Source organism: Lepidochelys kempii, chromosome 10 (genome assembly GCF_965140285.1).
Source record: "Lepidochelys kempii isolate rLepKem1 chromosome 10, rLepKem1.hap1, whole genome shotgun sequence".
Taxonomy (NCBI): domain Eukaryota; kingdom Metazoa; phylum Chordata; order Testudines; family Cheloniidae; genus Lepidochelys; species Lepidochelys kempii.
The window spans coordinates 38,458,688-38,480,139 of record NC_136389.1 but is presented as its reverse complement, the minus strand read 5'-3'; the positions used below and the strand labels follow the sequence as shown (position 1 = coordinate 38,480,139).

At 47.5% G+C, this 21,452-nt stretch overlaps 1 protein-coding gene across 4 annotated transcripts in view; it reads right to left on the bottom strand.

Annotated features, from left to right (window-relative positions):
* CRAMP1 (cramped chromatin regulator 1) overlaps positions 1-21,452 on the bottom strand; it is a 121,095-nt gene that overhangs the window by 32,861 nt on the left and 66,782 nt on the right. For all 4 annotated transcript variants that reach the window (XM_073362971.2, XM_073362970.2, XM_073362972.2 and 1 more), the window contains exons 11-13: positions 15,204-15,378; positions 9,526-9,707; positions 3,746-3,820 (exon numbers count right to left, since the gene is read on the bottom strand). In XM_073362971.2, coding sequence (XP_073219072.1) covers positions 3,746-3,820; positions 9,526-9,707; positions 15,204-15,378 — 432 coding nt within the window. The remainder of the gene's footprint in view (positions 1-3,745; positions 3,821-9,525; positions 9,708-15,203; positions 15,379-21,452) is intronic.

Sequence of the window (21,452 nt, the reverse complement as noted above, 5' to 3'; positions counted from 1 at the left end):
TGGAATCTCCTTCCTTAGAGGTGTTTAAGGTCACGCTTGACAAAGCCCTGGCTGGGATGATTTAGTTGGGGATTGGTCCTGCTTTGAGCAGGGGGTTGGATTAGATGACCTCCTGAGGTCCCTTCCAACCCAGATATTCTATGATTTGCACGTTGGTTTGGCTGATGCTGGTGTTTGCCACAAGTTTGGCTCGATCAAAAAGCACCTGGTCAATGAGGAGGGCGATCTTTGAGGAGGAGGGTGTATGTAATATGTCCAGCAGCTTATGGTGGGTGTCCCTCACCTTCTTGAGAGGGATTTGTAATCAATCTGCCACCCTCTTTGTAAGATCCTGAAAGGACCTAAAATTGCCTGCCATGGATGGAGGAGGGGACATCACTGCCTCATCTGGAGAAGAAGAGGAGAAATTAGTTGGTGGTGTGGTCTCCTCTTCTAGCTCCATCTCCTGTTGTTCGGATATTTCCTCAGGAGGTGCTGAGGCTCTAGATGCAGAGGTAGAAGGAGAGCCCCTCATGGATTCCCAGTGGATGACTGCGATGGGATCCCTGTTTATAATCTGGAACTGGGGTACTGCTGTGCCCCCTTAACTCTCCAGCTTGGGCTGTCTCCCACAATGCTTTGCTAGTGACAAGCAGCAAACCCCTCCAGGCGAGGTTATAACTCAGTACAACAGCATGTGGAGCCCCACATCAAGCTAAATTGCATGAATGTTCCCTGAGTCACTCATGAATCACACACAGAAAGGCACCAGCAAATCTGCCAAGCCCCCAGCCTTGCCCCCAGAACTGAACTGTCTTGCCCTGGTCAGAAGCCTGACCAGTATAAGTTCATTACCCAATCCACCCTCTCTCAGTGTGGAGAGGACATACACTAGCCTTGGTAACCTGAATGAAGATTGTCCAAGCACTTCAACCAAAACACACTATTTTAGGTAAAATATAAAACAGATTTATTAACTACAGAAAGACAGATTTTAAGTGATTATAAGTGGTAGGCTTACAAGTTCAGAGATAGTTACCAAAGAAAATAAAAAGTAAGCACACAGTCTAAATTCTAGACCTTATTAGACTGAGCAATATTTGGATCATACAGTTTCTCTCACCCCACTGGATGTTGCAAGTAGGTTACCGTTCTTAACACACAGGCTTTCCCTTTAAGCCTTGGACCAGTTTCCTCAGTTCAAGTCTTTGTCTTCCCAACATTCTTCTTCCCTTCAGCATAGGTGAGGGAAGAAAAAGGTGAACAGTGGCATCATGAGGACCTTATTTTATACTAAGTCCATGCCCACGGAAAAAAACTAGTCCAGGTATACCTGGTGGGCCTTGCTGAGTTACAGGGTTGAGCAATCCCCATTGTGTGGTGCTTCTCTTACACAGTTGTAAATCCCTTGTTTACAATTCCCCTGCTGATTAATGGTCTTTTAACACCATGTAGGTGTGGATCACCTCCTTTGTTGCCACTGGAGAACTAGTGATGCCCAAATTTGTAACATATTTCAACAACCACTATACAGCAAAATCTCATAAGATCATACACACTGATATACATGATCATATTTTCATCAGATCATGATCTTTTCTAGGATATATTATATGACATGCTTTGTATGAAATATCAAAATCATATATGAATGATGAATATGGGGATTACAGGGCACTACTCTGAGGTACAGAATGCTACCATGACACTGGACGCCTCGAAGCTCTGGTGTGGCTGCTGTGGCCGTGGAAAAGGCATGGGTGACAGAGCCCACAGCTGGTCATACCATGGGGTTGGAATCCAGAGTGAAACTGTGCCTGGGAAGGTCCGGGCTGAGGGTGGGAGGGAGCATAATGTGAGTGACAGAGAAACTCCTCCTGGCCGCTACCAATTGGAGGTGCAGATAAGGAGACTGGAGGCAAACTGCTTAGTACTGGTGGTGATTCAGGGTTTGAGATGAATCCAGTACCGAGTAAAGGAAACTCTGGGGTTTCAGATACCACCAGGTTCTTAGAAAATCTGTACTCCTGCAGTGCCATGGTCATCAGTACGGTCAGGGCTTGCCAGTGCTGACTCATCAGTACCGAAGCAATCTGCAGTCTTGACCAAGATGAGCGGTCCAGTGAGGTTTAGTTGTTTTTGGTACCGAGGGTTTCCGTATCGGTGCCGACTTCCCACAAGCAGTACGGTCTGTGCTTCTGTCTGACAGGCAGTACTGCTACCTCAAGTGTCTGTGCCCAGAGGGTCCTTAGGCTTACTCCAGGTGTCCGCACTGGATGACCCACATGACTTGGGGGTACCATGTTTAGGAGCCATTGGTACCGAAGTGACCAAATGTGACGGGGATCTCCTCTAGCTGGTTAGGGACTCACTGTGAGGACTTGTGGCTCTCATTTTGGAGATGTTTCACAGGGAATCTGAAGGTTTCTTCTTCAGTTCACCCCCCTTGGAGGTAGAAGGCTGCAGAGATGGCTCTCATCACTGAGGAGATTCAACTGCAGGTTGCAGAGCTCCCTCCATCAGAGGTAGTTTTAAGCTTTATTTCCCAGTTTTTCCAGGATTGGGCTTTCAGTTGCTGACACAAAGCACACTTTTGGGGAATGTGGGCCTCCCTGAGGCACTGTATGCGGTGGGAATGTCCACTTGTTATAAGTAAGGCCTCCTTACAGGAAAGGCACCTCTTTAACCTGAGGGAGCTGGGCATACCCCTTGATGGCAGCAATCTCCAGTAGAGGAGGAAAAAATAAAGTAAAAACTTTGGGTGTGAGGGGGAAGGGAAAAGAATAGCAATGAACCCCATTACCTAAGAAGAAAACGCACACAAACACACTAAGGCTATGTCTACGCTGCACTTTTGTCGTTAAACTTTTGTTGGTCAGGGTGTGGAAAAAAACCAAACAACCCTCCCCTGACTGACAAAAGTCTTAGTGACAAAACGCACCAGTGTGGACAGTGCTTTGTCAGCAGGAGACTTTGTCAGCAGCAGATGCTCTCCCGCCAACAAAGCTTCTGCTTCTCACTGGCAGTGGGTTTAATTTGACGGCAGGCGAGCTCTCCTGCTGGCAAAAAGTGGCTACACTGAGTACCTTAGTCACTGTAAGGTATGCAATGTAGACATAGCTTAAGAATGACTAAGAAAGAATTTCTAAAGACCTAAAGCAGGGGTCTCCAAAGTTTTTGGATTGCGCACCCCCAGCGCCAGCTCTAGGGAAGCAAAAATAAATAAATAAATAAGGTGCCGCCAAAGACGGAGCGGGGAGAGCCGAGCTGCTGCCGGCGTCCCACCGAAGAATCAAAGGTTCAGGAGAGCTGCTGCCGCCATGCTCCTTCTGCAGTGCTCCTCCTGCTGCACACCCCCAGGGATGGTCTTGCACACCCCACTTTGGAGACCACTAATCTAAAGTATCTGTGAATAGACTGCTAATCACTCCATCTCTAGTCAGGGGCAGTTAAGAAGGAAGTAAAGGTGGCTCACCATGCAGCACTAATTAGCCTTGAGGCAGAGCACGAGGAGAGAGCACATGTATGGGTCGAACAGACACTGCTACCAAAGATCTCCGATTAGAAACACAGGGACGCATACACACCTACAGTGGAGCACCCATAGGGATACTACTCAAAGAAGAATCCTTGTTCCCTATGACCTTTCAGTTTTATTTCCCCGGAGGACATGAGAGAGGAAGCGAAATTCTTATTTTTAGGAAAACCTCACTGATTGTCTACTCAACAAGCAAATAAATGCCAGACTCAGTCAAATTTCTCTGACCTGTACCACCAATGGCTTCCGCAGGTGCCTGTTCCGCAATCTCCTTGGTTTTGGCAAGAAGTAGTCTGACTGCATCTGGGGGAGCGGGGGGGGGCAGGGAGAGAAAGGACACGTGTTACACACTATTTTGACCACCCAGTCATGAAAAATTCCTCCCTAAACTCTCATGAATAATGTAACTATTAAAGACACCAGAAACAAAACAACACCTCTTTCATAGAATAGCAGGGTTGGAAGGGACCTCAGGAGGTCATCTAGTCCAACCCCCTGCTCAAAGCAGGACCAATCACCAACTAAATCATCCCAGCCAGGGCTTTGTCAAGCCTGACCTTAAAAGACTCTAAGGAAGGAGATTCCACCACCTCCCTAGGTAACGCATTCCAGTGCTTCACCATTCTCCTAGTTTAAAAGTTTTCCCTAATATCCAACCTAAACCTCCCCCACTGCAACTAGAGACCATTACTCCTTGTCCTGTCATCTGGTACCCCTGAGAACAGTCTAAATCCATCCTCTTTGGAGCCCCCTTTCAGGTAGTTGAAAGCAGCTATCAAATCCCATCTCATTCTTCTGTTCTGCAAACTAAATAATCCCAGTTCCATCAGCCTCTCCTCATAAATCATGTACCCCAGCCCCCTAATTATTTTTGTTGCCCTCTGCTGGACTCTTTCCAATTTTTCCACATCCTTCTTGTAGCGTGGGGCCCAAAACTGGACAAAGTAATCCAGATGAGGCCTCACCAATGCCAAATAGAGGGGAATGATCACGTCCCTAAATATGCTGGCAATGCTCCTACTTGTACAGCCCAAAATGCTGTTAGCCTTCTTGGCAACAAGGGCACACTGTTCATTCATATCCAGCTTCTCGTCCACTGTAACCCCTAGGTCCTTTTCTGCAGAACTGCTGCCTAGGCACTCGGTCCCTAGTCTGTAGCAGTGCATGGGATTCTTCTGTCGTAAGTGCAGAACTCTGCACTTGTCCTTGTTGAACCTCCTCAAATTTCTTTTGGTCCAATCCTCTAATTTGTCTAGGTTCCTCTATATCCTAACCCTACCCTCCAGTGTATCTACCACTCCTCCTAGTTTAGCGTAATCTGCAAACTTGCTGAGGGTGCAATCCACACCATCCTCCAGATCATTAATGAAGCTATTGAACAAAACTGGCCCCAGGACTGACCCTTGGGACACTCCGCTTGATACCGGCTGCCAACTAGACATAGAGCCATTGATCACTACCTGTTGAGCCCAACGATCTAGCCAGCTTTCTGTCCATCTTATAGTCCATTCATCCAAAACACCCCAGCCAGAAGCTGGGAATGGGCGACAAGATGGATCACTTGATTACCTGTTCTGAAGCACCTGGTATTAGCCAGTCGGAAGAGAGGATCCTGGGTTAGATGGACCTTTGGTCTGACCCAGTATGGCCGTTCTTAAGTTTCAAATCAATCTAAAGTCCTTCATGCCAAAATTACCTGCAGACCATATATACCTCCCTCATCTTTGGTATATGGTGTATTGAAATTGTATATTATTCTAACTGCAGGCTGCTCAAAGTTAGACTTCAATGAGGGGAAAGCTCCACTGAACTATGTACACTATGTTTAATTTCCCTAAACTAGAAATTAATACTTTAAGGTCCTCTTCCAGTTCTCCTCAGCACTGAAGCAGCTTGGTCCAACTGACAGGGCATTAGACTGGGAATCAGGAGACCCGAGTTCTTTTCCTGAATCCGCTACTGACCTGATGTGAGACTCTGGGCAAGTCACCTCATCTCTACATGCTTCTGCTTCCCCTGCTCCCCCATATTTGGTCTGTATTGTGTATCTACACTTAGGCAGTTTGGGGCAGGCCCAGTCTCACTGCGTGTTTGTAGGTGGTCTAGCACAATAGGGCCCTGATCTCTTTTAAGGCCTCTAGGAACTACTCCAATAATGTTTTCTGTCAGGATCACTCATTTTATAAACTGAGCAATACATTCTTTTACCAGTTTTATGGGAAGGAAGCTCACTCCCAAAGGAAATGTTTTACTAACTACTCATCTATCATGGTTTGGTATGAGGAGGTTACTTACCTGTTACTGGAAGTTCCTGGAGATGTACCTGTATTCTGCTGTGGATTACGCATGCGCAACAGGCACTTGGGAGTCAGAATTTGAAAGTAGTGTCTGTTGATCCACACATGCTCCCCAACTTGCTTCGTGCTTCTGTCTGAGGTGACAAAGGGCAGGGCAGATCAGGTCTCCAGTTCCTTCTCCAATGTGAATCTGGCAGATCCAAAGCAGAGGAGAAGGAGGGCGGGAAGTGGAATACAGATGGGGACCACCCACCTCGAAGAGCCTCCAGTTAGAGGTAAGTAACCTCCTCTTCAAGTGATGGTCCCTACTGTATTCCACTGTGGGTGACTGACAAGCAGTACCTAAGTAGGAGGAGGGTGTGAGGACGAGGACAGAAGGGTCATGTGGAGAACCACCATGCCAAAGGAGTCATCTGCCACCAAGTCCTGCACCAAGGTGCAGTGTGTGGCAAATGTGTGGACAGAATACTCCATGTGGCCGCTCTACATATCTCTGTGAGAGGCACATCTTGAAGGGATGCTGTGGTTATTCCTTCAGCTCTAGTGGAGTGAGTCTGTACCCTCATGGGGGGTGGGGGGGAAGGCAGATTTGACCAGGGCTTTGGAGCGGAGCCCGGAGCTGGAGCGCGGAGCAGCTCCAGAGCAGTGGAGCTGCAGGTTTTTGCCTGGGGCTGGAGTGGAGCTGGAGTACAGCTCCAAAGCCTGGATTCAACGTCTGGTAGCAGAATTTAATGCAGCTGGAAATCCATTTGGAGATTCTCTGGGTGGAGACAGCCTGGCCCCTGATTTTCTCTGCCACCACAACGAACAGGCGAGGGGAATTCCTGATTGTTTTTGTTCTCTGTAGATAAAAGGTCAAAGCCTGTCAGATGTTGAGGGGAGATGTAGAGTTTGTGGGTGTGTGGGAAGAAGACAGGTAGGTGAATGGATTGGTTAATATAAAACCAGGAGACGACCTTTGGTAAAAAATAAAATTTTGGGTGTAGGTATAGAGACCTTATCCTTGTGGAATACTGTAAATGGCGGGTCCACCATCATAGTCCTTAGTTCACCAACCCTTCTCGGTTAAGTGATGGCAACAAGGCAGGTGACCTTCATGGAGAGGAGGAACATGGAGCAGGATGCCACTGGCTCAAAGGGGTTTTTTTGTTAATACTGAAAATACCAGATTCAGGTCCCACTGAGGTGTGATCATTTGTAGAGTGGGACCGTTCTGAGGAGGTCTTTCCAAAATCTATTGGTTAGTGGGTGTGTAAAAACTGAGTAACCCTCTGTTGGAGGATGGAACACACTAATTGCCGATAGACAGACTTCCAAGCAGCTGATAGAGAGACCCGATATCTTTAAGGACAAAATGTAGTCCAGGACTAGGGGAATCTCTGCAGCTTCCGGAATCGCACCTTTATTCTGTGGGACGTTGTGGAGTTCCCAAGGCATGGGACACCAGAGGCTCTGGGGAAGGTGAGCAGATAGTTGCTACCATGGTTGTGCCGGTCTCTGTGGTGGTGCATAGGAGTGGTATGGGAAAGGTGATTCTTCTGCAGGTTCAGATTCATCCAAAAAAGAAAAGGAGGACTGGTTCCAAAGGCAGTACCGTTGGAGCCAATGGAGAGGTGTATAGCATATATGTTAGGGGGCAATAGACCCTGTACCGCAGGCATGTCTTATGCCAGAAATATGAGTTCCCTGGAGCTGGAAGGACCCGATGGAGGAGGAGACGACTTTAGATCCAGTAAAGCAAAGACATCTTGGGGTGCAGCCATAGATCAGGATCTCCCTGGCAGAAGGGACACTACACTCTCTTTTATGGCTGCCAGTAGTGGCACTTTACTGGTGCCAGAGGGTCTCACGTTTTGTGAGGTGCTGGAGATAGCAGTACCGATGGGTCACTGCCTGGAACCAGTGTTCTCACTGTTTACGGGTCTTCTTTTTGTGCCTGTGGAATGTAGAACACATGTCATCCCCTTGGGCCGAGCTGGTGGAAGGAGTGTTTCTTTGAGGTAAGACTTGGAGGAAAACTTAGTCCCACACTGATGGGAGTGCTTCCAAATCTCCCAAATAGGCCCCAACACGAGCTCTGTAGGGGTGGCTCTGCTGTTACCGGAGTTGGATGTAGTAGCAGCAGGAGGCACACTCCTCACTGATTCTGGCAGATGTATGGGGGAATTCTCCAGCCTGGGTCCAACTGTAGTCTCATGGCCTTCTCCAGGAGATACTTCTGGAGACAAAGTGCTTGACTTCTGCTACAGCTGGGAAAAGACTGACAAACACTGCACCTAGCTGCAATGAGAGCCTCTTCTAGGCTGTAGAGACAGCATTGGTGGTCATCACTGACCGAGAAGAATCGTGGGCAGGAGGTGCAGTTTGAAATGCTGGGCATAGTCCGGTACTCGAATAAGGTATAGGGGGTGTGGGGACTGGGGGAAGTCGCTGACCTTTATTCTGAGCTGTTAAAACTACAACTAAAACTAAAAACTATGTACAATTAAAGGTAACAGAGCTGCATCAGAGATGAGGACACTGGAGGCTCCAACCCAGACCACGTGGCAGTGAGAAGGAACTGGAGATGCAGTTGGTCTGCCGTGACCTTTATCACCTTGAACAGAAACATGAGGTGAGTCAGGGTGCATGTGCATATCAATGGACACTTCTTTCAAATTCTCCGACTCTGGATCCATGTGTAACCCACAGTAGACTACAACAGGGACCATCACTTGAAAAAGAACAAGTAGTTATTGAGTCAACAAAACCTGATGAGACATTTCAAACTTTGATAAACAAAGAAATATCAACTAGTTTTTCTACATGTGTAAATACGACAGAACTTTGACTTCAACTGGTGAACTTGAATTAGCAAAGTGCCAGTGAGATCGCATTCTGGCTTTCAAGTTGGTGTAGCTTTGAAGCTCAGCTGTATGCTCAAGCACCTGACAAACTTCTTCCAGTGTAATGTCAGTTCTGAACACTATTGGAGACATTTCTTCATAAAGAAGACGGTGCTTTTTAATATTCAAATCAGTCATTCTTGGACCAGTAGGATTTTAATCCCCACTAGGAGCTGGGTCAGGCTCCAGCATGCTACATTTTGTTCACTGGTCTCTGTAAGAGGGCGTGGCTGCCTGTAGTGCCCCCTGATGGCCAAGTGTGGCTCTATAGAGGCCTGTCTCAATTTCCCCTTCTTTCAGGACTCCTTAAACTCTACACAGGCTCTCTCATGGCTAACACCATGCTTCCTTGGGACTGGTTCAATAACAAACAGTTCACAACAATCCTCAAAGTCCCACAATAAAGTCCATCACCACAACACAAAAGTTCATATTCAGCCAGTTCTGGAGCTCTTCTGTCCCAGTCTGCTCTTCACCAAGCAGCCATTCCCTTCCCTTCCTAGCTGGAGCTCAGCCTTCTTCAATTCTCTTTTTCCGGATCAGAAAAATCAGCAGGCAACCCCTCTTTGGGCTCTCTTGGCCCTCCCCTGGTTACTCTGGGTCTCCTGCGGGAGCCTCCTGCTCTCCACAGTCTCTGCCACAGCTACATCCTCGAGCTGCACCCTTACCTCTCTGGGTAGTCCACCTTCTCCTGCTGCTGTCTCCCCCTTTACAAGACCCAGGTGCCATCCCTTAAACCTAATTGGGCAGCAGGTAATCAGTCAGAGGTGCACTGGACCCTGCTCCCTCTTAAAAGTGCCAGTCACCCTGAAACAATTTCACTTACACTGATCGTGTCCAAGTGCTGTCGGAAGGTCATTTCTGCTTCCTTGCTAGGCAAGAACAGCTTTCCATGTCGGCTATTGGGTGGTAGAGTCGTGGGAACTGCGAAGAGCCCACCATCTGCATCAGCTCCTCCAGAACTTGAGGGACCAGCTGCCAAGAGAGGTCTAGGGGGGTTTCTCAAACCTGGAAGATTTTAATCAACCATTTAACAAAATAAAAATGAAAGGAATTATATTTAGTAGATGGAGAACAGGACTGGGAGTCAGCACTCCTGGATTATATTCCTGGCTCTGCAACTGACTCACTGTGTGACACTGGGCAACTCAATATCTTTGTGCTTCAGTCTCCCCATCTATACAATGGGGATACACTTATATACTTCACAGTGATATTGCGACTCATTAATTTGCTTTGAGATCTTTGGATGAAAGGCGTTAAAAAGCAACACATTAATACAGACACTGACATCTATGGATCTGATTCAGAGATTCACACGACTCTACTGAGAAGTGTATCTTTTATATCTGCTGAAACAGTTGAGGGCGGGTTTTCCAAATGGTAAATATACATGACTAATACATTCACAAGCAAAGGAGTGTAGTGCAAATAAGAGGTCAGTGTCCAAAGATTCTGTATTGTTTATTTCTGGTTCAGATTGATACTGTATTTGAAAAAAACTAAAGTATGAAATATAGTTGAACAAGGTAAATACAGAGGTACAATCCCTATGTAACTTTCTGATTACAGTAAATTGAGAGACTATTGCTCAGTTCACTAGAAACACTCTGCCACTACTCCCAGAGGTACGAGGCCATAGATTTTTGCATAATTAAATAAGGTTATGATGATTTAGTGAAAATTTCATTTTTTGAAAATTAAATATAAATGGAAAATATCTTGGTTTGGACAACAATGCAATGTCACACTCCAAGCTGCCAATCAATTTTGAAAAAAACACACTGGCTGAAATCCAATATTGCTAATGTTCTATGACAACTGAAAAGTGTGTGAAATTTACACTGTGCGTATAAAACTGGGTGTCTATATAACAGTTTATTATAATGCATAATACTTTACTTAAAGAGTGCTTTGAAGAACATTAACCCTGACTTACCTAGTTTGCAGTGGATATATTTTCCCCATTTTACAGATGCGGACACTCAGATACATACGAGATAAAAGTGTAGGGCCATATTTCAAAAGAGCTCAGTACCCAGCAGCTACACTAGTGGATGCTGAACTCTCCTGAGAAATCTATTTCAAGATTTTGAAGAGCTACTGAGCGACACAATTCCCATTGACTTCAGTGAGAGAGTTTAAAAAAAAAAAAAAAGGCAATTTATAGTAAATTGGTTAAGACCACACAAGTCAGTGGAAGTGGTGGGATTGTGTTCAGTTAACGAGGCCACACCGTCCTTTCTAAAAATCACCTAGGGGTTTTGGTTACAAACCAGGAGAGCAAAGCCCACATGGTTTGTGATACTATTAGTTACCAATTTATATTTGGTAAAAAGAGTTAAACAAAACTGACAGCAGAAGGTATTTTCTTATATAAAGCAGTAAAAAGGGGTGTCAAATGTACCCAGTAAGACACCATTCAGCAGATGCAATATAGTTTATGGGATCAAATTTAATTTTGTTTAAACTTTCTAGTTCACACTGTATCTCTCCTGCTGCTCTTCCCTTTTTTCCCCGCAGTGTACAATCCCCTTTTTCCTCATCCTGGCCTTCTTTGCTGCTGCCGTGAAACTGTCTGTTAGTCAAGACTTTCAATTCCCCTTAGAGTGTGCACAAGCTGGCTTTTAAATTGTTACTTTCTATTGGAAAAGCTAACTCAATTTAGCTATAAGAAGTTAGATGTCAGAAAGGCTCACGATAAAAAGCACTGTGAGAAATCACAGCTAAAAGGTTCATTTCTAAAAACCTGACTATTTATTTTCTGGCAGACATTCTACTGCAGACTTTAATAGCACTTTATGCACAGATGAGATGGAGTTTGTTACTGTGTACTAACAGAGTTATGATCCAGACCACTGAAAATACATCTTAGATTTACTTTCTGGGAGTAATTTCCAAATTCAGCACCCAGATCAATGCTACTAAGTACCATACTGATAGTGTGAAAAACTACTTAAATTCAAGCTATGATTTTACATTATTTTCACCTTAGTGAGTAAAATCCTATAACATAAGAGTGGCACTATATCTCTATATGTTGCGATTAGCAGGTGTGAATGATGCAGGCTAACACAGACAACTATATCTTCCTATTTATATGTGAACATGAAGCTACATAGAAGCAGGCACCGTTTTGTTTTATTTCTAAGGGACAGATATACAATATAATATCTCAATTAGAGCTGCATGAATACTAGATTTTCTCTTTCACTGGCAGGAACACCATTTCAGACCTTGGTGAGGGGAGCATCTTTAACCATGATTCCAGGGGCTACTTAGGCACCTGAAAACTTATTTTGCAGATGATAGCTCCAGTGCTCGTGTCAGCTAATTTCTAAGTTAACTTCTATATAAAGAAAGAAAATTAAATAAATATTAGACTCCACTCAGCTCCAATATTAACATGCTCTGACATCTTGTGGCTAGTCACTTAAGGGACACTGTTTAACATTGGAATTGAGCCTTTCACTTTTGGAAACATCCTACTAGTAGAAGGCCTGGTGAGTTTATACTGCAGCTGTGTGGGGCTCTAGGGGTGTTACCCAACTACTAACAAAAATAGGCTAGAACGTGACTATAAACAGGAGTGAAACTGACACTTTTAAGTCACTTTCACTTTGGTTTAAAGCAGGGGTCTCAAACACTGGGCCCGCGGGGTTATTTTCTGCGGCCTGCCAGTTCCCTGTGGTACCTCCGCCATTTACCGAGAAGCGGCCAGGATCTGGAGGCACAGGGGTCTGTGTGTTGCCCTGGCCGCTCCTCCAGGTACCTCCCCCGAAGCTCCCTTTGGCCACGGATCTCTGTTCCTGGCTAATGGGAGCTTCAGGGGAGGTACCTAGAGAAGCAGCCAGGGCAACACACAAACCCCTGTCCCCCCCCGCACAGGTCCTGGCTGCTTCCCAGAGCAGCATGGGGGCAGGGCAAGCAGCCTGCCCTGCCCACGGTGCATGCCAGGCTGGATCCGCCCCCCGGAACCCCTACTGCACCCTGACCCCCTGCCTTAAGCCCCCTGCTGCACCCCAACGCCCTGTCCTAAGCCCCCTGCTGCACCCTGCACCCCTGCCCTGAGCCCCCTGCTGTACCCTGCATCCCTCCTGCACCCCAACCGGCCTTGAGCCGCCTGCCTCACCCTGCACCCTGACCGCTTGCTCCACCCTGCACCCCTGCCCTGAGCCCTGACGCACCCCGCACCCCTCCTGCACCCCAACCCCCTGCTGCACCCTGCACCCCTCCTGCACTCCCTGGGGGCAGGGAGGGGGCAGAGTTGGAGTGGGGATTTCAGGGAAGGGGTTGGAATGGGGGCAGGGAAGGGGTGGGAAGAGGCAGAGTGAGGGTGGGGCCAGGGAGGTCAGTGGTGCGGCCCTCGGGCCAAAGTCCTCATGTGGCCTTCTTGGTCATTTGAGTTTGAGACCTCTGGCTTAAAGGCTAGTTACTTTCCAGAAGGCTCTTAAGCACAACACTACAGTGATTGAGCTGCAGTTCTCACAGGAGAATATTTAAAATCAAACACTAAGAGAATTCAACATTTTTAAGTTGAGAAGAAAATTGAGCCTTATTATTTAGAGAGTTTGTGTGTGCACGCATATTTTTAAAGTACCTCTGTGTTTGGAAGCTGTGCCTCAGTTCCCATTACTGTAACATGGGAATAATACTACTTGCCTGTCTGCCATATCCAATTATAAGGAAGATAATTATAGAGATCTGTGAGACAGGAACTGGGCCTTCTTAATAGTTTGTATGGTGCTTAGCACAATGCGGGGGACTCCTACTGATTAAGGTCTTTGGGCACTACTGTAACATTAGTCAGCTGTTGAGATGCCTTCTGGTGGTAACTGAAGGAGACTTATCTGGGAGCAGGATGTCAGTGGAGGACAGGTCAATCTCTGTGTTGGCCAGCAGCACAGCCTTCATCCCCCATGAGATCAGCACTGCTGGCAGAATTTGCAGCACAGCATGGACACACACCTGTCCTTGAAGCAGCAACCACCAGTGGTCAAGATGACTGTGGACCAGAAGAGTCTGTCTGCAGTCTACACCCAGGGAGAGGTGAGGGTGCTCTCTGCTACTCGGAGGGCAAACTGACTCCCAACCCTTCTTCAGCTCCCACTCCTTCAGAATCCTTGCCCCAGAGATGGTTTCCCTTCATCTGCTCCTCCCACACTCACTGCCCACCCCCTCCCTCAGGGCATAGTCCAATGTCCTCACCTCTCCTTTCCCCTGGTGATTGACTTCCCTTTCCCACCCCACTGCCCCCATTTCTCTTTGCACTAACAAAAAGGGTTTTTACACTTAGACCTATAAAATTACTGGGCTCTTTCCTGAAAATTAAAATACAGTCTTGTCTGCAAACCAATGCAAGGAAGATTTAAACTAAGATGAAATTGCTTCGTATTACTCTATAATGAGAAACACACAGAGCCCTAAGTACAGTGTTTTACAGCATTAATTAAATTGATCATTAAGGCACTGGCATTACAATAATGATATAAAAATGCTGATTATTCCCAGTAACCTTGACACCTTCATGGCCTGTTCTGCAAGCCATAAAATGTGTGATGACAAAAGCAACTAGACTGAGAATGAGGACATTGAAATTCTGTCCACACAGTTGGAGCTGACAAGCGACAATCCTCTAGTGGGATAAGAAGGTAATTCATGCTCATTCAATATTCCAACTTGGTAGAATGACACAGGAATGTCTCATTTTAAATGCTATTTTACCTGATCTTAACCAACATACTTCTTATCCCCACATTCTTCACCCTTATGACACTGTACAATCCAACATCAATCATTATCTCACAGAAGGATGCTTCCCCAGGAAGACTGACTAGTGAGTGGCTTCCTTTACTAGAAAATGTTTCACAGTCACGTAAAGTTAACCTACAGCATTCCCACATGTAAATGCATTATTGAGGTGAGTAGTTTGCAAGATTCAAAAAAATAAACCTATATACGAGTAACTTGTAGTGACTCTAGCTAAGTTACCAGGGATGTGTGTCTTCATCAACTGTCAAGAATGAATGATCATCCCTTCTCAACCAGCCACAGAAATAATATTGCAGAACTGACCAGGTGCATTATGGGTAAGTTTAAGATTTTTGTCATGGTTATTTTTAGTAAAAGTCAGGGACAGGTCACAAGCAATAAACAAAAATGCACAGAAGTCTGTGACCTGTCCCTGACTTTTACTAAAAAATACTGACAAAAATGGGGCTGACAAAAGGGTGAGAGCCCAAGCCTTGCAGAGGGATAGAAGGAGGGGTGGGGGGTCCAGCACCCACTGCTCGCAAAGGCTGAGAGCTGCAGGGTCCCCCCAATGCCTGCAGCAGCTGAAGATGAAAATGTCACAGAAATCTCAAAGTCACAGAATCTGTGACTTCCATGACATAATCTTAGCCTTAATTATGGGAAGGGTTTCCTCTGAAGGATGGGACACTGGGGTAGTGATTTGGTGGACCAATGGTATGATCCACTGAGGTCATTCCCATGGGTGCTCACCTGAGGAGCTGGAACTAGCATTGGGAGAAAAGGTCTTGTTGCGAAGAGCAGATTGGTTTCGGGCACAGCCTGGACTCCTGGTGCTGATGGCAATCACCTTCCCAGGAGGAGTCAGTGATTGCTCTTCTTGAGTAGGTTTTATAGGGGATGTGGCGACAGAGTTCATCTCAGGTGTCTGAAAAACCAAGCACAATTGTTCAAAATGCTGCCAGAATATTACAATAAATTATTTAACAAATGCCCTCCTAGGAAACTTAAAAGTCATTACGAACTTATCCATTATCCATTACGAACTTATCCACTTTATAGTGTGATTGATCAGCATGTTCCTGTATTTGGTTAATCCATACCATATGTGTAGGTTCCTGCATTTGGTTAATGCATTTCCCTATGCTGAATATGGGACACCTGGTAAAATTACTCATTCAAGCAAGTTCAACGGCAACCAATCAATCAGAAGAACTATGCAGTACAAAACATTCAAATTAACATCACTTGACTGAGCCCATTAAAAAGAAATACTACATAGTTGGATTCTTTTTATTTACCTTCTTATCTTTAAGGCTTTAGGGTTCACACACCCCTACCTCCCCCCCCCATAAATACATGGGGAGAAGTCTCACACACACCTGTACACCTCTCTTACACGGGGGGTGACTGACCAATCTGACCCTCCCTGCCCAGTATTCTCCGCCCTCCATGCCTGGCTGGGCCCCAGGACGGACCCACCTCTCCTGGTACCTGGCGCCATGTCTTCCAAGGCAACACACTGGGAGGGGCATGCAGTCACATTCCCCCCCACCCCCGATTTCTGCCAGGGTTCACACCAGAATGTGGCCAGCAGCAGCCTTTCTGTACTGTGTGGGAGGGAAGGGATGGAACTGACTTGGCCCATTTCTTTGCAGAGCTCATCTCTTCTCCCTCTTCTGCCACTCCCCAGTGGTTGGAAGTAGCTTGTCCCTTCCTGCCTGCAAAGTGTCGAAAGGTAGCCAACATCTCCAGGCTGCTGCTAGCCACCAACATAACCCAGCTGCCTCCTGTCCCCCAGCTACAGCACAGGCAGGAAGGGGTTAAGCCCTAAGGCATTGTGCCCCAGGGCCCAGAGAACCTGACTGCAGGGGCTTCTGCAAACCCGTCTCAGCAGAAGAGGGTGCCTAGGGGATGGAGAAGCCCTGTACTCCCTGGGGGTACACACTGGGGGGGAGGAGCGGGGCAGGGCGGAGACAGGCAAAGAGGGCGCTAAGCCCCTGCCTGGGGGGCTGCTGTGAAGCCTTCAGGGGCAGGGCACGAACAGGCTGGAAATTGCTTTCCGCCACCACTCCAGAGCTTAGCTGATGAACAGAGAGGCTTCCCTGTGTCAGCGCTGTGGGGCTCTGGTACATGCAGGACTCAGCTCCTCCTGGCCAGTACCCCGGGCTGGAGGGTCTTGGACTTTCCTGGGGCACCAACCCAGCCAGACGCAGCAGGGGAAGGAAGGAACCTGCCAGCCAGGCTGTTGGTGATCTGAGCACTTCGACCACGGGCTGGCTCTCCGCACAGCACTGGGAACGGAACGCACTCTGCCTGGGATGATATGGAGGACAAGCGGGACTGGGGAGGGGGAGGGAGAGGACAGAGAGAGGGGGAGTAGCTAAAGGGCCACCGGGTGGGCAGCAGGGGCGATACCTAACTGGCTGCCATCTGGTGCCTGCCTGCACTTACCAGTCACTGCAGCTCACAGTGTGCGGCCAGTGCCGGCTGGAAACAGGACGGGGGGCGGGGCCCTGGTGGCTGAGAGTCGGCATGCAGCTGTGGGCTGCGCTGACAGAGCAACAGGGGGAGCAGCTGGCCAGGTGCACTGCAGTTTTGCTCCACCACCAGCCTTGCACACCCACCCCATCATAGAATCATAGAATATCAGGGCTGGAAGGGACCTCAGGAGGTCATCTAGTCCAACCCACTGCTCAAAAGCAAGACCAATTCCCAGTTAAATCATCCCAGCCAGGGCTTTGTCAAGCCTGACCTTAAAAGACTCTAAGGAAGGAGATTCCACCACCTCCCTAGGCAACGCATTCCAGTGTTTCACCACCCTCCTAGTGAAAAAGTTTTTCCTAATATCCAATCTAAACCTCCCCCACTGCAACTTGAGACCATTACTCCTTGTCCTGTCCTCTTCTACCACTGAGAATAGTCTAGAACCATCCTCTCTGGAACCACCTCTCAGGTAGTTGAAAGCAGCCTTTTTTAAAGATTGGCACTACATTAGCCTTTTTCCAGTCATCCGGGACTTCCCCCGTTCGCCACGAGTTTTCAAAGATAATGGCCAATAGCTCTGCAATCACAGCCGCCAATTCCTTTAGCTCTCTCGGATGCAACTCGTCCGGCCCCATGGACTTGTGCACGTCCAGCTTTTCTAAATAGTCCCTAACCACCTCTATCTCCCTGAGGTTAGGGAGAACTGGAGGTCCTGGTGATGTCAAGGAACTATGACGTGATCGGAATAACAGAGACTTGGTGGGATAACTCATATGACTGGAGTACTGTCATGGATGGTTATAAACTGTTCAGGAAGGACAGGCAGGGCAGAAAAGGTGGGGGAGTAGCACTGTATGTAAGGGAGCAGTATGACTGCTCAGAGCTCCGGTACGAAACTGCAGAAAAACCTGAGTGTCTCTGGATTAAGTTTAGAAGTGTGTGCAACAAGAGTGATGTAGTGGTGGGAGTCTGCTATAGACCACCGGACCAGGGGGATGAGGTGGATGAGGCTTTCTTCCGGCAGCTCACGGAAGCTACTAGATCGCATGCCCTGATTCTCATGGGTGACTTTAATTTTCCTGATATCTGCTGGGAGAGCAATACAGCGGTGCATAGACAATCCAGGAAGTTTTTGGAAAGCGTAGGGGACAATTTCCTGGCGCAAGTGCTAGAGGAGCCAACTAGGGGGGGTGCTTTTCTTGACCTGCTGCTCACAAACCGGGTAGAATTAGTGGGGGAAGCAAAAGTGGATGGGAATCTGGGAGGCAGTGACCATGAGTTGGTTGAGTTCAGGATCCTGACGCAGGGAACAAAGGTAAGCAGCAGGATACGGACCCTGGACTTCAGGAAAGCAGACTTCGACTCCCTCAGGGAACGGATGGCCAGGATCCCCTGGGGGACTAACTTGAAGGGGAAAGGAGTCCAGGAGAGCTGGCTGTATTTCAAGGAATCCCTGTTGAGGTTACAGGGACAAACCATCCCGATGAGTCGAAAGAATAGTAAATATGGCAGGCGACCAACTTGGCTTAATGGTGAAATCCTAGCGGATCTTAAACATAAAAAAGAAGCTTACAAGAAGTGGAAGGTTGGACATATGACCAGGGAAGAGTATAAAAATATTGCTCGGGCATGTAGGAATGTTATCAGGAGGGCCAAATCGCACCTGGAGCTGCAGCTAGCCAGAGATGTCAAGAGTAACAAGAAGGGTTTCTTCAGGTATGTTGGCAACAAGAAGAAAGCCAAGGAAAGTATGGGCCCCTTACTGAATGAGGGAGGCAACCTAGTGACAGAGGATGTGGAAAAAGCTAATGTACTCAATGCTTTTTTTGCCTCTGTTTTCACTAACAAGGTCAGCTCCCAGACTGCTGCGCTGGGCATCACAAAATGCGGAAGAGATGGCCAGCCCTCTGTGGAGATAGAGGCGGTTAGGGACTATTTAGAAAAGCTGGACGTGCACAAGTCCATGGGGCCGGACGAGTTGCATCCGAGAGTGCTGAAGGAATTGGCGGCTGTGATTGCAGAGCCACTGGCCATTATCTTTGAAAACTCGTGGCGAACCGGGGAAGTCCCGGATGACTGGAAAAAGGCTAATGTAGTGCCAATCTTTAAAAAAGGGAAGAAGGAAGATCCTGGGAACTACAGGCCAGTCAGCCTCACCTCAGTCCCTGGAAAAATCATGGAGCAGGTCCTCAAAGAATCAATCCTGAAGCACTTGCATGAGAGGAAAGTGATCAGGAACAGCCAGCATGGATTCACCAAGGGAAGGTCATGCCTGACTAATCTAATCGCCTTTTATGATGAGATTACTGGTTCTGTGGATGAAGGGAAAGCAGTGGATGTATTGTTTCTTGACTTTAGCAAAGCTTTTGACACGGTCTCCCATAGTATTCTTGTCAGCAAGTTAAGGAAGTATGGGCTGGATGAATGCACCATAAGGTGGGTAGAAAGCTGGCTAAATTGTCGGGCTCAACGGGTAGTGATCAATGGCTCCATGTCTAGTTGGCAGCCGGTATCAAGTGGAGTGCCCCAGGGGTCGGTCCTGGGGCCGGTTTTATTCAATATCTTCATAAATGATCTGGAGGATGGTGTGGATTGCACTCTCAGCAAATTTGCGGATGATACTAAACTGGGAGGAGTGGTAGATACGCTGGAGGGGAGGGATAGGATACAGAAGGACCTAGACCAATTGGAAGATTGGGCCAAAAGGAATCTGATGAGGTTCAATAAGGATAAATGCAGGGTCCTGCACTTAGGACGGAAGAACCCAATGCACAGCTACAGACTAGGGACCGAATGGCTAGGCAGCAGTTCTGCAGAAAAGGACCTAGGGGTGACAGTGGACGAGAAGCTGGATATGAGTCAGCAGTGTGCCCTTGTTGCCAAGAAGGCCAATGGCATTTTGGGATGTATAAGTAGGGGCATAGCGAGCAGATCGAGGGACGTGATCATTCCCCTCTATTCGACATTGGTGAGGCCTCATCTGGAGTACTGTGTCCAGTTTTGGGCCCCACACTTCAAGAAGGATGTGGATAAATTGGAGAGAGTCCAGCGAAGGGCAACAAAAATGATTAGGGGACTGGAACACATGAGTTATAAGGAGAGGCTGAGGGAGCTGGGATTGTTTAGCCTGCAGAAGAGAAGAATGAGGGGGGATTTGATAGCTGCTTTCAACTACCTGAAAGGGGGTTCCAAAGAGGATGGCTCTAGACTGTTCTCAATGGTAGCAGATGACAGAACGAGGAGTAATGGTCTCAAGTTGCAGTGGGGGAGGTTTAGATTGGATATTAGGAAAAACTTTTTCACTAAGAGGGTGGTGAAACACTGGAATGCGTTACCTAGGGAGGTGGTAGAATCTCCTTCCTTAGAGGTTTTTAAGGTCAGGCTTGACAAAGCCCTGGCTGGGATGATTTAACTGGGAATTGGTCCTGCTTTGAGCAGGGGGTTGGACTAGATGACCTTCTGGGGTCCCTTCCAACCCTGATATTCTATGATTCTATCTCCACAGAGGGCTGGCCATCTCTTCCCCATTTTGTGATGCCCAGCGCAGCAGTCTGGGAGCTGACCTTGTTAGTGAAAACAGAGGCAAAAAAAGCATTGAGTACATTAGCTTTTTCCACATCCTCTGTCACTAGGTTGCCTCCCTCATTCAGTAAGGGGCCCACACATTCCTTGGCTTTCTTCTTGTTGCCAACATACCTGAAGAAACCCTTCTTGTTACTCTTGACATCTCTGGCTAGCTGCAGCTCCAGGTGCAATTTGGCCCTCCTGATATCATTCCTACATGCCCGAGCAATATTTTTATACTCATGGTCACTGCCTCCCAGATTCCCATCCACTTTTGCTTCCCCTACTAATTCTTCCCGGTTTGTGAGCAGCAGGTCAAGAAAAGCTCCCCCCCAGTTGGCTCCTCTAGCACTCGCACCAGGAAATTGTCCCCTACGCTTTCCAAAAACTTCCTGGATTGTCTATGCACCGCTGTATTGCTCTCCCAGCAGATATCAGGAAAATTAAATTCACCCATGAGAACCAGGGCGTGCGATCTAGTAGCTTCTGCGAGCTGCCAGAAGAAAGCCTCATCCACCTCATCCCCCTGGTCCGGTGGTCTATAGCAGACTCCCACCACTACATCACTCTTGTTGCTCACACTTCTAAACTTAATCCAGAGACACTCAGGTTTTTCTGCAGTTTCGTACCGGAGCTCTGAGCAGTCATACTGCTCCCTTACATACAGTGCTACTCCCCCACCTTTTCTGCCCTGCCTGTCCTTCCTGAACAGTTTATAACCATCCATGACAGTACTCCAGTCATGTGAGTTATCCCACCAAGTCTCTGTTATTCCAATCACGTCATAATTCCTTGACATCACCAGGACCTCCAGTTCTCCCTGCTTGTTTCCAAGGCTTTGTGCCTATCCTCTGCCACTGGACCCTCCCACTCACCGCTGGTGGGTGGGTAGCTGGCAAGCAGGGATCTGTCCAGCAGTACGACCTGCCATTACTGATGGGAGGAGGGACC